Source organism: Rhamphochromis sp. 'chilingali' (genome assembly GCF_963969265.1).
Source record: "Rhamphochromis sp. 'chilingali' genome assembly, chromosome: 11".
NCBI lineage: Eukaryota > Metazoa > Chordata > Actinopteri > Cichliformes > Cichlidae > Rhamphochromis > Rhamphochromis sp. 'chilingali'.
In genome coordinates, this window is record NC_137938.1 from 29091618 (window position 1) to 29107441 (window position 15824).

The window sequence follows — 15824 nt, forward strand, 5'->3', positions numbered from 1 at the left end:
GCATCACTCACAGCGGAGGTGAAGCGTGTGGGAGACACTCTGTTGGGCATGGCGACTCAGTGTGTTCAGGTTAAGAACGTGGTGAAGACGTCACCACAGACTCTGTCCAACCTCTGCCTCAAGATCAATGTGAAGCTGGGAGGGATCAACAACATCCTGGTACCTCATCAACGGTGAGCTGTGGTCTCCCTCTTATTATATGGCAGTGTTATAATGCTATATTAAGACGTCTTATTAAATAAAGTCTCACGTTAAGGGTTAGGGTGACATGACACTTGGTGTATTGTTATTTAACTACCTCAGTGTTTTTGATCCTTTTTTCTGTCTCTCGATCCACAGACCATCAGTGTTTCAACAGCCAGTTATCTTCTTGGGAGCAGATGTTACACATCCACCAGCCGGAGATGGGAAGAAGCCTTCTATTGCAGCAGTTAGTTTCTTTATGTCCCCCTACTCCAGCAGTTAAATATATAAATTGTAGTTTTTGTTTTGATAATATTCCTCTTCTCTGATGGGTGTTACAACCCCAGCTCTCACTAGGGGGCGACGTGAAAGTAGTAGTAGAAGATGTAATGGATGAAGGCAAGAGTGATAATCTTTCAGAAAGTCAAAGTCTTCACAGACAATAAATCCAAACACTTAAGAGTTATTTTGGGCTTCGATCCCACTCTGTGCAGAATAAATATTTAACAGAAGACTTGCTGTAGCCCTAAACCCAAATGTTAATAAGCAGACACATTCTCTAAGTGTGAGTGATGTTGGGGGTGAAATCCTATTGGGAGAGAAAACTAAACATACAATAGTAAACACCGCTGAGTGCAAACAGAAAAGTAATAAAGACATGAATCAAGTTACAGATTTAGCAAATGAATGGTCACACTTTTGTAGAAACTCAGAGACGCATAAGAAGACGTTAAATTTCAGACACCCTGACTTACAGCTCAACTGATCTTTTGAGCTGTGCAAAACAATAGTTTGTGCAATTGGAGAAGTGACAAGTCAAGCACAGGTACAGTGAGGGGACAGGACTGGGGAGGCGGCAGAAAGGGCTAGTGGAAGCACTGACCCTGGATCAGGGCTGAAACGTACTGATCTGCATGCAGAAAAACATTCAGTGGGTTAGTAACGCAAAGAGAGGAGGAAATGCTGACACTTCTATGAATAATGTGTCACTTTCCCTTCCACATAAAATCCATTCCCCTTTAATAATGGCTCCTCTGCTCCAAACTCTTTGTCAGGTGGTAGGTAGTATGGACGCCCACCCCAGCAGGTACTGTGCCACCGTACGAGTCCAGAGGCCCAGGCAGGAGGTCATCCAGGACCTGGCCTCTATGGTGCGGGAACTGCTGATCCAGTTCTACAAGTCAACCCGCTACAAGCCCACACGGATCATTTTCTACAGGGATGGAGTTTCAGAAGGCCAGTTCAGACAGGTATAGTCCCACTTTTTTTTTTTCTTCTTTTTTTTTTTTTTTAAATCTTAAACTCAGGGTTTTACTAAAGATGTGAAAAAAAGACTAAACCAGGTAGAATTCTGCAGTATGTCATTTTATTGTTCAAGACGTTAATTGGCTTCTTACTGAATTTGGGTACGTTATAATCTTTGTAGCTGAGGCATACTGGTAAAGAACATGTTTGTGTATTCCATAAATACTTTTAATCACAAATGAGTAAAGTCGGTAACAGTATTCCCAAATTTCTTAGTTGTATAACTTTTTTTTGAAGTTGGGTCATATGGCAGCACACACAACCAAAAATGATATTTTCATATTATTGTAATTGTCCTCTTCTTCAGGTGCTGTATTATGAGCTGCTGGCCATTCGTGAGGCCTGTATCAGCCTGGAGAAGGAGTACCAGCCAGGCATCACCTACATTGTTGTGCAAAAACGCCACCATACACGCCTCTTCTGTGCCGACCGCAACGAGAGAGTGAGTCCTCACCGCTCACCAGCTCATGCTGTTGCTCTTTTAGTATGACGTTTCCACTTAAAGTCAACATGGTGTGTTCATGTGTTCATCTGTATTTTTTTTATGTTCTATGTTGGAACATTAACTACTGAAAATGGGCCTCTTTAATTACCTTTTTGTTGTCATTTCGGCTGTTCACCCTCCTGACTGCTGTAATTACATTCGATTAAAGCATTAGGGCCCAGTGCAAACCAAGAGCTCTGGAGTGGCACTCAAGGCCCCGAGAGTGAGACCCAGCCAGTAACAACCTTATTTTCAGCGCTCGCACTCTTCTTACAGAGCATTAGGCTCCCTGGGGCATTAGGCTTTTAATTGGTTGTTTCGAAAGCACTTGGCGAACCTTTGCCTGGGTCTCTCCATCAGCTAGTTCTTCTTTTCAATCATCAGAAATTTTAGTTCCCGACATCATTTAGTGCATTAAAAGCCCTGCTATATCTGCTTTTTTTTTTTAAATGGTGAAAAAGGGGGAAAACAAGTTGAAAGTCAAAAAGCATTAGTATTGAGGGTAACTGAAATTAATTTTGCTTTTCAAGGTTGGACGTAGTGGAAACATTCCCGCTGGTACTACTGTGGATACGGACATCACGCATCCCTACGAGTTCGATTTTTACCTCTGCAGTCACGCTGGAATACAGGTCAGTCCAACCTCTTCTCCATCTCATATGTTGCTGTTTGTCTACAGTATTTCATCTCCTTCTCCTTCAAAAAAACATAAACGTCTGCACTTTTGTAGATAAGTAATAAATAGGATTCAGGAATAAACCAAACACAAGCGGTTTTAAAGTTTATGATGCAATTTCAACAAACTAACATGAAGCTTATAGCTGTGCGGTTTGTGCAGTGGAAGCTCCTCAGCATAGCAAAGCACATGGGTGGACAAAGAGTACACAGTTAAAGCAAATAAAACTTTCCTTCTCAAACGTTTTGACTATATTTGAGCTATTTAGTTTAGGGGTTTGCTAATCCAGTACCTCAGTAGCTTATCAGCCCCCCTTGCATGGCAAATCGTGCAATTATTTAACCTAAAGTATCATGTAAAAGAGCAGCAGCTGAAGCTTTGTCCAGGAAAATGTGTTATTAACAGCTTTGGTACCTAAAATTTGCTGTCTGTATATTTAAGATGGCGTGGAACCATCCCATATGTCCCTTATTTCAAAACGTGAAGATTAGACTACAGATCTGTAGACGCAGAAGCTGCTTGAGTTAGCTGATTTATACTTGCAGCATTAATGTTTTATGTATCTATTTTTTTAAACACATATCTCATATAGCTAAGCACAGTTAGGTGATGTTCCTGAGTTTTCTGGGCTGTATTTCCTGTCAGCTGTGTCCCAGTTCCGTATTGAATCTTACTTAATGCTTACCTCCCTCTCAGGGCACCAGTCGGCCCTCCCACTACCATGTACTGTGGGACGACAACTGTTTTACCGCTGACGAGTTCCAGCTGCTCACCTACCAGTTGTGCCACACCTATGTGCGCTGTACCCGCTCAGTCTCCATCCCTGCGCCAGCCTACTATGCCCACCTGGTGGCCTTTCGTGCCCGCTATCATTTGGTTGACAAAGAACATGACAGGTAAGGAGAGCGTTCTCCCCATTTAAACTTGCTCTGTGAAGCTGCTAGAGTTCACATGTGCTGGATGAATTGCCCTTTTTTTGTCACTCATCTTAACGGGTCCTTTCTTGTTCTTTCTGAAGCGCTGAGGGCAGCCATGTGTCTGGTCAGAGTAACGGTCGGGACCCCCAGGCGCTGGCCAAAGCTGTTCAGATCCACCACGACACCCTGAGGACCATGTACTTCGCCTGAGCTACACCAACTCTCCCCAACCATTGCCACTCTTAACACACACACGCACACAACCATGCACACCTGGCATGCCAGTCAAGGGATCCTCATAGGTGCAAGTCCCAGCCCCCCCCCCCAACATGCCTAATCAAAAACGGACCTGACACTGTGCAGAGGAAAGCAGGGAGGAGGGAGGGGAAGAGGCACCCCCACACTGGACTGAGGATGCAAAAGCTGCTTTAAAAAAAAAACAAACAAGAGAGAATCTCAGCACTATTATGCAATATTAAACCAGCCAACTAGTTTATTTTCACCCTTATTAGGCCCCCTCTCCCCTCCGGTTTTCACTACCCCGCCTATGTGTTCGTCCCCTGTTTTGTCTCCTTTACTTGTGGCCTAGTTTGTGGCTGTTCTTTTCCTTTTCTTTGGCATAGTCTTTGATAAATCTGCTTCTTTGCCTTCTTCAGTACCTCAAGTCAGTTTGAGCAGCAGCACTTTTACATTCTGTCAGTTTTTGTGTAATTTGTCTTTGATTTTTCTCCTATTTCTTTTTCTTAAGTTTAGGGGCAGAGAGAAAAAAAAGGACTCAGACTCTGGAGTTATTAAGAGGTGTCTGATGTAGTCTGAAGCATCAATTCATTGACCAGAGGTCCTCCCAGTTTGGTCTTTTATTTTTCCTCTTGTTTCCTTTCTTGTTCTGTCACTTTTCACTAGTGTGTGGGCACGACACCACCAGTTGCTTGTACAGAGCTACATGTTCTTTTGAGCACACTGCCACCTATTGGCAAAGAGGGATATTGCCCCTTAAAAGTCACAAAGAGGAGCCGTTTTGGTGGTCTCAGATCAGTTTCGGATTTATTCCTGAAGGTTAGCTGTCACATTTAAACGGAGGGCAGTTTATATTATATATCAATTTGCTGAGTTGCAGCCATCCATGGATTGTATTTAAAGTATTATTGACACGTTTATTTGAGTCTGGTTGCTATATTTCTTCTACATTATGTGAAACATTTTAAGAATCTAATTCTTAAAGAAAAGAGAAGATTTAATCGTGTTAGCTTTTGTTTTTAAATCGCCCTGCATTCATTTCTCTCAGTGCTTTATCTTGCCTTTCCCCCCTTGTACCTAAGACGGTGGCTAAATACAGATGATGTCGATGGTTTCCTCTTGTGCAATAATCAGTCGAACGAAGGGAAGAGGATTTTTAGGGGACTTAAGTGACTCAAAAGTACAGTTTTCACATTTCATATGAAAGCGAGTGTCCTTGAAAGGAGAGAAGTTTGCCACTTGCAAGGCACTTTCATGTGTCGCTCCTCTGTGAGCTGAATGACCTGCATGTTGTATGAGTTTGCTCTCGCTGTTGGGCGAAAAGAAAGGAGAAGAAAAAAAAAAAAAAAGGTGCAGTTTTGGTGATTTTTCGTGTTTTTACTTGAACTAAAGGACTTTGTGCGTCTCCGTGGTTTGAGAATACTTTTGGATCAGTGGGCATGATTTTAGAATTCCTGATCGTCAGCTTGCTAATGAGATTGATTTTTCTTAATTCCTAAGAATTACAAAGCTTTTCACTTGACAGCAGCAAAGTGGACTATAAAGGCCATAAAGAGGTAGTATTCAAGTGCCTGTTGGAAGTTAAGTGTGTAATCGTCAGAAGCTGTATGAGTTGTTTCAGTGGGGTACAATGATCAAAGAGCGTACACCAACCAGACAGCGTGAAGCAAGAAAGTTTCACCCGATGCCTCTTATTCTTCTCAATAACCGTCTACTGACTTTTCTATACATCTCATTCAAATTAACCTAAGATCAATATATTTATTGTATTTGCCTGTACGGCAGTGTTAGCTGTTGGCTTTGCTTTGGAGCAGCATTCAAGCAAAGTAGGCCAAGTTGTCTTTTTGCCTAATATTCACCAGACATGGATCCAGCTGCTACAGTGTGTTTGTAGGCGATTGGGCTGGCTTCGTGGGCACAGAGTTGGCCTTCTCCCAAACTGTTTTTCTTTTTGTTTTAGATTGATTAGAACCCTAAATCTGAGTTCGGCCCGGCCCAAAGTTGGGACTGGCTTCAGAACAAAGCCGAGGAGTCAAGTGGACGACCTTTAGTGTGAAGCGTGTATCTGGGTAACGGGTCACCACGTAGCTGCTCTAATGCTGATGACCTGAAGTTTGCTCGGGACGTGTTTTTAAAAGTTATCTGCACTAACAGAAGCATGTGTTTCAGGAGTGAACACAGGCGCGGTGCTACTCTGAATTAGAATTTGAAGCTGAACCTCAATGCGAGACTTTAAACGAGCAGGCGGGATATGTAGGCGAGGGGGGGAAAAAAAACTGTAAACCTCACTCACTGAAGGACGAGAAGGCTCCACTGCTGCGGTTGTTGAGGGGAGTTATAGATTTATGATTTTATTCGGGATAGATCTACTCGGAGAACTTGTAAGCGGTACAACGGCAGACGTGTGGTCCTGCCTCTGCTGTTGCATTCGACTGCCTTTCACAGGCTAGCCTTTCAGTGTGGAAGCCAGTGGGTTTGAGCCTTCATGATTTCACTAGTATCTGAAAGCCTTTTTAAAAAGCCAGATCGAAAGTATATTTGTAGATTTTAAATTATGTAATGCACACCACTTATTTTTGCTAACAGAAAAAAATGTAGTCTAATTATTAATCTTAGTAATAAATGTATCATGACAAGTAATGGTTTAAAAAAAAAAAAAAGTATAACAAAGTTTTATTATCGCAATAGACTGACTTGTTCTTGTGTCACTGTATAACGTATAGTGTATGTGTGAACAGTGCTGGGGTTGTTGAAACTAGTTATGTGTGTTTGGACTGTCATACTGTTATTGATAGGGATGTGGACTCTAACCGCCTCTTGCTTTGATGTTTGGAAAAAAAAAAACTTGCAAGATGTTGAATGCTTCTTTTTTTTTTCCTTCTTCTTTTGTAGATGATCAAACAAAGTTTTTCATAGAGAGGACAAAGTGTTAACATGCTATATCCCGAATGCCTTTGTTATCGCAGTTTTTCACAATTGCTAAGACTCTTTTCTTAAAAGGATCCCCTGTTTTCTCATATTGTGACTGAACAACATTCACAAAACCTCTGACTCCTCTGGAAGTATCAAACAATAACCTCAAACTGTAAACCAAACAATGTTTGTAGATCATAGACTCAGTCAAACAATGCTGAGCATTCATTACGCTACATCCAAAAATCCAGCGTTCTGGCTGTGTAGCTCCAGGAAAAAATTCCAATAAATGCATATAAAAAGCATAACTCGAATAGAGTTTAAATACTACCCACTGTAAGTACAAGCAGTACAGGATTACACAGTGTCTGTGGATAAAGTAGGTCAAAAGGCTAAGAAACAAGCACATAACAGTACAGCGTGAGTGTAACTGAAAGTGAACATGTGATCTGTTCAGCTGTGTCGCGCCAGAGTGAAAAAGAGATTTTTGCAACTCAACCTGTTGCATGTGTATTTCTGGGAGTTCCTTTTTTCGAGACGCAAAACATTGGGAGGAGAAATCTTAGTGCGCTGATATTTAACGCAGAAAAAAACGGGTCACCTGCTTAACCAGGTGAGCTATGCTGGTGCCCCAGATCCTGCTTATTTAAAGCTGAAACTCCAAATTGACGTCTAACACGGTGCGTTCGAGTGACTAAACGGGTGCAAAACATGGACCGTTTGGTTCAGAGAACGGGATTTAATGTCTTAGCAATTCAGAAAAGCTGTGAGAAATTACAAACCTATTGTAACAACAAACAGTAGACTAGGAGGGGGAAGAAAAAAAAAGGCGATTGATATGTTGAGCTCCTGCTCTTGAATTTTCTCGGGTTTCTTTTAACTGGTGCTGATGCCTGCTCCTTATCGAGAGGAGAGTAAAAGGAATGGGCATGTGTTGTTGTTTTCTTTTAAGTCTTGGTGATCCATTTCAAAGACACGTGTGATCAAAGAATAGAGAAACAAGGTTTAGTAGTTCTCCATTCCTTTGTGTTTGAACCCTGGGGGGGGATTTAGATTGGATTACAACCACCATTGCTTTCTTCAGACTGGTTTCCTTATTCGAGCCACTTCACGTGCACACAGATACAAAGACGTAAGTCTGCGACGTGGCAAAGCCTGTTATCTTATTTTAGCGCTCTTTCTTTTTTGTTCCAAACATTTACTCCCCTCGGTCTACATTCCACAGCCGTACAATCTCATCCAATCCCCCAGCAAGGTGTAAGGAAGGTTAAAGCTGAAGGACAATACTGAGGGATATAGTGTGTGTGTGTGTGTGTGTGTGTGTGTGTGTGTGTGTGTGTGTGTGTGTGTGTGTGTGGGAAGGAATCAAAGCTCATCAGTGAGAACTTGGTGTGGCAGGTTATATGGAAGTTGGACGTGTGTGTGTTTTGTGGCTGATTGACTCACTATATCTCTGCTGTCTGTAATAGATGTTCAGGTGGTGTATAAACTACACCCTCGAGGGCAGTTGAACACATGTTTACATAGCAAATGTGTTTGCCTCGCTTACATTTGAAATGTCATCAGCTCGGCTTTGCAAATATTAGCTAGCAGAGAAATGACCTAACATGAGCGAGACCTTTTAGGGGCCTGTGGAAGCGAATGCTTAATGGGATACAAAGATGTTATTCATGCAGCCGATTTTTCTTCAACACACAGCCGTGCTACACAAAAGTGGGAAGGTTTCGTTTGTCCTTCCAGTTCTGCTAGAAATGACTCGTTATATTTGACTTTAAACTAAAGGTACACTAATCTCACGACTGTGTCCTTTTAGCTCTCACTTAGGGTCGCTACGACGACTGTTTATGAGAGCCGTGAATTGGCGTCTTTAGCTGCCTGGTGAAGAAAATGTAACAAATTAACTTTAAAAGGCCGGTGCCTCAATTTTTAACCGAAGTAAAGGTGTATTTTGTCTCGAGGCTTCAATCGGTATTCCTCATTTTGGTTGCTCTATATTTGCAGTGGAAGGTAGCGAGAAAAAGTCCACAGAAAGTGCCTTTCCTCTTGATGGTGCTGTAAATTGAAAGATGAAATGTAAAAATCAAAGACGTAGAATCTCCTTTTGAAACACACATTGCAATGCAGGAGTTGCTGCATTTCTCTCTCACACACACAAACACACTCACAGTAAATGGTTTTTGTTTTTTGTTTTTTTTTGAGATGGCAATGCAGAGTTGTTTTTCATGTATTTAAAGATTAAGCCTACATAGTAAAAGACATTATGCCAAGTAAATGGTTGTGGTTGAGCTCTTGCTTTCTAGTGCATTTTTAGTGTCTTGGACCAATGGTGTTGTTGGTACAGTGGAATGTGTGTTTGGGTGGGTTGGCGGAGCCAGGTGGTTGGGAGTGACACAGCCCAGCCCACGAATGGCAAACATAGCACAGCACTTTAGAGACTGCCACAGTCTCTGTCCCTCCAGTCCCCTTCTTCCTCCCGCCCAGGAGGAGGAGAGGATCCAGACCTCAGCGTAAACGAGGAGACGACGAAGGGATGCGCGTTACCAAACGAGGCAGTCGGTCATTAAAAGTGTGCCTCATGCTCTTGTGACTTTAATGGCTCGGTAGAGTCTGCCTGCTCTCAGGTGGCGTGTTCTCGTCAGGACTGCCACTTTTGACACTTTGTTACAGCTAGGGCTGGGTGTCACAAACGTCACTCATCAGTACCTCCTGGTTTTTTGGAATCGGAGTTTCGAAGCAGGCTAGAACTTTCTTTTTCTTTTTTCTTTTTTTTTTTTTTTTTTTGCACTGAGGGAAAGCAACATGCGTGAGGAGGCAGAAAGGTGTCTTATTTTTTTTTTTTTTTAAACATGTGGTTCAGAAATGAAATGAACAGAGCCAGTGTCAGTATTGAGACTTGTCTCAAGATGCCCAGCCCTAGTAGCAGCCCCATGGCGTTCTTTCATCTTAGAGCAATGCCCTGCCATGTGTCTTGTCCCTGTCGGAGGGAATGAGTGCCCAGCAGTATCCTCGTCTTGAGCCGGTAGGGATTCGACTGAAAAACCGAGTATGGTCTGTAGTTCTGTGGGTACCTTTTCAGTCCAGGGGGTGAAATCTTTCTATTACAAGAAATCTCAAAAAACACTGCACCTCACTTACCTTGGTATGCTGCATATGTTATACTACATGAAAGAAAACTGCAAATTGCTTTTATGATATATAATGCTTGAGTAATGCCTGATTGCGATATTCTTATACGGTAACTATTTTAGATTCGAAATAAGTATAACTGTAAAAGATTCTGTTTTGTCTTAACACTTATCCAATTTTGAAATATTGTTCTTGAGCCGACTTTTATTTTGTTGTCCTATTTAAATGTGTTGTTCTTTAAATATATATATATATGAAATATATATATGCGGAATATTTTATGGTGTATTTATTGAGTCCGTTCGAGCGGCTGGAGTGTCCGCATCAATCTTGCAGCGTGGCGGGGGTGGAGCCAGGAGGGAGAAGCCTTGAGCCCCTCCCCTTCCATGTTGACGCCTTATTCTCCTAGACACGCAAGCACAACAATATGGAGGGGGGTGCGGGGTGGAGGAAAGGGCGGCGGCGGCGGATTTTGACTTGTTCCAGGTCGACTTCCTCCTCCTTCCTTTTCCAAATATTCTTAACCCTCCCATCTTCTTTTACCACCCGTGAAGGCCAGACGCCAGCCCCCTACATGTTGCAGCTCATCTCTGACGAAGGGAACCATTTCTGAACCACACTGACTTGTGTCGAATAGCTGACTTTTCATCCCAAGCTGCTAAATTGGTACGTTAGCCATGTAAATTCCCTGAGCCAGTACAGAGCAAGTAGTAGAGTGTAAAATAAGTTTAAAGAAAAATACGGGGGGAAAGAAGGAAGGATGTTGGAAAGGCAAAATTCATTGAATTACAGTGAAATGTTTTAGCAAAGGCGTTGCTTCTTTCCTCTTTAAATGTCTCCTATTTTGTTTTGTTTTGTTTTTCCTTGTGCCAGAATATTTTACAGCAGGACCAGGTCTCATTCCACAGGAAAACACATGCCTCAGCCTTAAGTGCGTCCTTACGTAATAGAAATCCGTGTGACTTTTGCAATGCCTGTGCTGTGTCGGGTGGCCTACCAAGAAAACTAGCCTACGTACTTGATCTGCCCTGATATCTCCAACTGGCATACTCATCTGTTCTCGCATGTAAACCACTAACATTGCTACACAACGTAGAGCGCTCTGATGAATGAACAGTGCTCTGTTTAATATGTACTGATGTCAGAACGGGAGCCAGGTCTGGGTCAAACTGCCTTTGGAAACCCTTTTCAGTATTTGGTGTTACCTGTTGAGCAGTGCCTACAGCCCGAGGGCAGTTTGGATATGTACGTATGCTCGTTAGATTTTATGCACTTGCCTGTATTTTGTAAGCTCGTTGCTCGGTTGACACAGCTCATTGTCGCTGATTGCAAATCCAAAGAAGGATCCAAAGAACAGTTTGACGCAGGCCTTACACGAGAACCAGGCGGTTCCCCACTGTGCCGGATTACAGAGACCTGTGCCTGTACAATGAACCAAGGATGAATTGTGTTGTGATGATTTTTTTTTTTTTTTTCCTTTTAATTATCTGTTGGTTGTCCCTCACCTCATCGGAGGATCAGAGACATTGACCTTTTGAGTGTTGTCAATCTTCCAAAGCAAGAAAAGCCCTCTGTCCTTTTAAACCGAATGGCTTTTGGTTTATTCAATGTTTACCGTAATGTTTACTCCCATGGCTATCTGATGTTGAACCTGTTTTCATTACATTAGCATTCCAAAATGACTTCAAACCAAAAACTGCTGAAGAGATTAGGCTCCTGACGCCGTTTACCTTGTATACACTTAATGGTTTTGAAGAGTGGCCAAGGATATCAAACATTTTGGGTACTCTGATTGTTCCGATGCATTGTCACTCTTCTGTCAGTCTTATTTCAAACTAAAGATCTTGAGCTCTGATACCTCTGAGTGAGGCACCAGCAAACTGACGTGTACGTTGAACCTTCACCACCAGATCATCCATGTCTCAGCCTCTGTATTTTTGCAAAAAGCTGTGTTGTACCAACAGCTGTATTCCTTTCAGTTTTAATTGTCTTTCTTTTGTTACTCTTTCTCTCTTATAGGTTGTTGGCCTTTTTAGTGTTGCTTTGCTTCAGTTTGAAGTGTATCTTTGACTAATACTTGCAATAAAAATGCTTTGCTTTATCTTGGTCGTCTCACTGGGGAAACTTTTTTTTAAAAATGTGTAATAAGTGGAATTGCAGAAAATGCTGTGGGTAATAAAAATCACATATTGCCACCATGTGCTTTAGAAAACACCGGGCTGCTGTTGAAATGTGTAGGTCCCTCACAGCCTACACATTATATATTGTTTTATATTTTATAGAGAAGGATGAATATAATCTCCCTCCCTCAGCCAAGTTTGCTTGGGACCAGCTCATTTTTTATTTCACTGGTTGAACCTGCTCTGCAGCAGCTGTACCACACCTCTCCCTCTGGGAGAGCTTTGAGGCCAATATGAGAGTGCAAATCTTTTTGCCATTCAAAAATGTGAAACTCTGAGGGGGGGGGAATCAGCATTTTTCCTCCCCTCAGCATATGGGTTACAAAATTTTCATGACCATCTGAGGGAATAAGATGGTGGAGGGACTGAAAAATTCATAGATCTTTGCTTCTAGTTTGACCAAAGTAGAATATGTAACAATACGAACACACCACACCACCACCCTTTTCCCCACTGCTCCCTTTAGTGGTCGCTACAGCAGATCATCTGCCTCCATCTCCCCGTGCCCCTTACAGCCTCCTCCTGTCACACCAGTCCTTCACTACATCCATGAATCTTCTCTATAGTCTTCCTCGTTTCCTCCTGATCTGCAGCACCATCTTCAAAATCCTTTGTCTGATACAGTCTCTATCCCTCCTCTGCACATGTTCAGACCATCTCAACCTTGCCTGTCCAACTTTGTCTACTGAGCTGTTTTATTCATTTCTAATCTTTTCTATTCTGGTCACTATGATTGAAATTCATAGCACCCCCAACTCTGCCACTCCAGTTTGTTTTTCTTCTCTGTCAGTGCCACAGTCTCCAGACCAAAATAACTTTTTATTGAATTTTTAAAAAAACTTTCCCCCCAAATATGTTAATTTTTTAAATGTGTCGACAAAAGCCAAATTCTTTGCCTTTTCTCATAAATTTTCAGTATTTTAGCAGAAGGGCAGCAGTCAGGGTTTTGTATTTAATACCAAATGAACAATCTGCCCTGGAATGAAAAACTACACACTGGTAAACAATGACAGGAATTCCAACACAAAATGAAAATAAGTAAAATTGCTACATCTCTGCAAAAGCACCAGCATTCCTACTGGGTATATAAAGATAATTTCACTTTCACTGCACAGCAAAACTTATAAACTTTGCTCTGAAATGCTGTTCCCACTAACAGGCTGAGAATTTCATGAGGATAAAAGTGAGTGCCTGAAAAACACTGTAAACAGGAAGGATTATTGACAAGCCTTCCTGATGCCTCTGCGCAGCTATGGTAACGGAGCTGCTATCACTTACTCTCTCTGATATCTGTTGACGGGAACAAGCTAAAAATCTGATTGTGTGCTTCCCCTGACACAAATTTATGTCTTTATAGTTAATGTTGGTACATGACGTTTGATCTCACGTAATTCCCAACAGGGCAGCCCTGCCTGAGCAGAGGTATAATTAACCACAGTGACTGAAAACACCTGTGTGGGAATTAAAGCAGCACCCTGCAAACTCACTGAAATGCATTCCTTCATGCAGACGGTTTATTTTGTTTTATTTGATTTGATTTATGCATGCATTTATTGCACCAGCCTTGGAACTTCAGTAATCTGCACATGCAACCCTTTTTGCATTTACTGAGATTTTCCCTGTTAGCTGTAAATGATGAGCTTGTTGGTTTAATACTTTTGGTGGGGAAAAAAAAAATCCCAATCAAGTTTTTACTTTTTTTTTTCCATTTTACTTTGTTCTGGTGTCAAAAATGCACAGTCTGCATTAATTTAGAGCAACACTGAGCTCTTGTAACATTAACTATGATTTTTTTTTTTTTTACTGCACATTTTCTTTTATGACAGCAAGAATTTCATTTATTTGTTTGATTGGTATTTGAGAAGTTGTCATTTATACCCATCCTAAACTACATAACAAATTTATTATCATATTTTTTGTTTCTTCACATTTAAAACTATAAAAAAAAATTGTTGGAAGAAACTGGGGAAGCATTAAGCTACAGCAGCCTGATGACAGAACAACAGTAAAACAGAAAATGATCATCTCTGAGCCGCAACATCATTAAAAACATGGCGAGATGGATTCTCTGCAAGAAATCAGGCGCTCTGCAGGGTGGGACTAAACACTTATTATGCTCACATCCTAACTGTCAGTCCCTGTGCGCCCAACTATATCAAATCGACAAAATTATGGTGTTAATTTCCGTATATCATTTAAATAAGGCAGAGCCGCCGTTTAGTCAAACAGACGCCCCTCTGCGGGCCTAAATGCAGCTGTCACACTTTCTCTCCGCCTGAGAGAAAACACATTCATCTCTCATGATGTTACAGCAGGACTGTGACAAAACCAACTGTTAAAGGCTTAATTGACACTAAATGCCAACCAGAAAATCCTTCTGTATTTTTTTTTAGTCAATCGGTGATCCCTGTGTTCCGTATCAGGCATCTGCCAAATTAGATTTAGGGTTAAACTTAACCTGAGTGTCAAAAAATGGTCACAACAGTTTGTTTTCTGACCACATGGAAGCAGCAGAACAAGCCAAAAATTGACAAAAAAAGCAGATAAAGGATATTGTGAACATGTTTGCCAATAATTACAATGCATCACCATTTGAGTTATGGATCTGGCTACCTTAGCTTCCTTAATTTAAATTTATGTGACAGTGGATTGTAACTTCGATCCACAGAATGCTTCACAGACCTGAACTTTTGCAAGTCCAGCAAAAAATATGGTAAAAAAAATAAAAAGGAGAAGAAGAAGAGAGGATCAGAATGACACACCTGACATCCACGAGATAATGGAAACATCTCGGAGGATGTTGAATAAGTTACAGTCCGGGATAAACTGATTTGTGGAGGTTTGTGGAGGGGATGGAATTTCTCCTCTGACTGAGTTAGTGTAGCACTGAACTCCTTATGCTCCACGATTTTTCACCAGCCTCTTGCTGACTTTGTAATTTCTCATAAATGATGGGCAGGTAGTGGAATTTTACAGCTATCTCTGAGAACAACATACTGTAAACCTGATAACAGTGTATGAATTTTGTACGTGTGTTAGACATCTTGTAGTGCAGTCACTTTTTCTTCCAACAATCCAGAAACTGCAGATTTAGCAATCTAGATTTAGCAGTTTCACTAAACGGCAGTCGTGCTCTTTATCAAGTGAAATACTGATTGATTTTGCACTAGAAACCGCTCCTGACAAGCTTACTTTTGCAGGTTCTTTGATAGAGTTTGTCCATTTTAACCTAAAAATAGGATAACTGAGGCACTGTCACCCAAAAAGATATTTTGGATGACAAAAAAAACCAGTATTTTAGACTCTTACAGGTTATAATTCTTACATTTTTGACTGTGCAGAGCCAACTCCTGATGCGCCAGCAATTTAGCACTTGATTAGAAAGTGAGAACTATCAAATAAGCTCCATAACAGATTCTAATGAAAAGAAATACCAACTGAAATCAGATGTCAGTTTTGATAAAGCCCTTGATATAAATTAGTTTACAGGGAAATTAAATGCAGAAACAGTCTGACTGAACCACCCTGGAGCTGCACTGATGCTCACTGAATAACTGAATAAGATTTACACTCTTCTTTTACAATATATCGCTTTCATCTTTCTTATCATTAACGATTGTTTTGACTAAAAACTTTGGAATAAATCTTTTTTTTTTTTTTGTTGCCCTTTGCTGGCATTTCGCTCGTCTGATATTCTTGTTTTTCTAGTTTGCGTCTTTCTGTCTTCACACCAGGTTTCCTTAATCACCTATCAGTGATTAGATGCTGTTCGTAACACCTTGACCCAGCAGCTAAAAAAGAAA

General features: G+C 41.3%; 1 protein-coding gene across 4 annotated transcripts in view; it reads left to right on the forward strand.

The window, feature by feature from the left end:
* The window catches only part of ago3a (argonaute RISC catalytic component 3a), a 40268-nt gene extending 28338 nt beyond the window's left edge, over positions 1 to 11930 (forward strand). For all 4 annotated transcript variants that reach the window (XM_080897237.1, XM_080897238.1, XM_080897239.1 and 1 more), the window contains 7 exons: positions 14 to 173; positions 340 to 430; positions 1239 to 1433; positions 1796 to 1930; positions 2503 to 2604; positions 3345 to 3544; positions 3667 to 11930. In XM_080897237.1, the coding sequence (XP_080753363.1) occupies positions 14 to 173; positions 340 to 430; positions 1239 to 1433; positions 1796 to 1930; positions 2503 to 2604; positions 3345 to 3544; positions 3667 to 3775 (992 nt within the window). In that variant the 3' untranslated portion in view covers positions 3776 to 11930. The remainder of the gene's footprint in view (positions 1 to 13; positions 174 to 339; positions 431 to 1238; positions 1434 to 1795; positions 1931 to 2502; positions 2605 to 3344; positions 3545 to 3666) is intronic.
* Positions 11931 to 15824: the final 3894 nt, after the last annotated feature.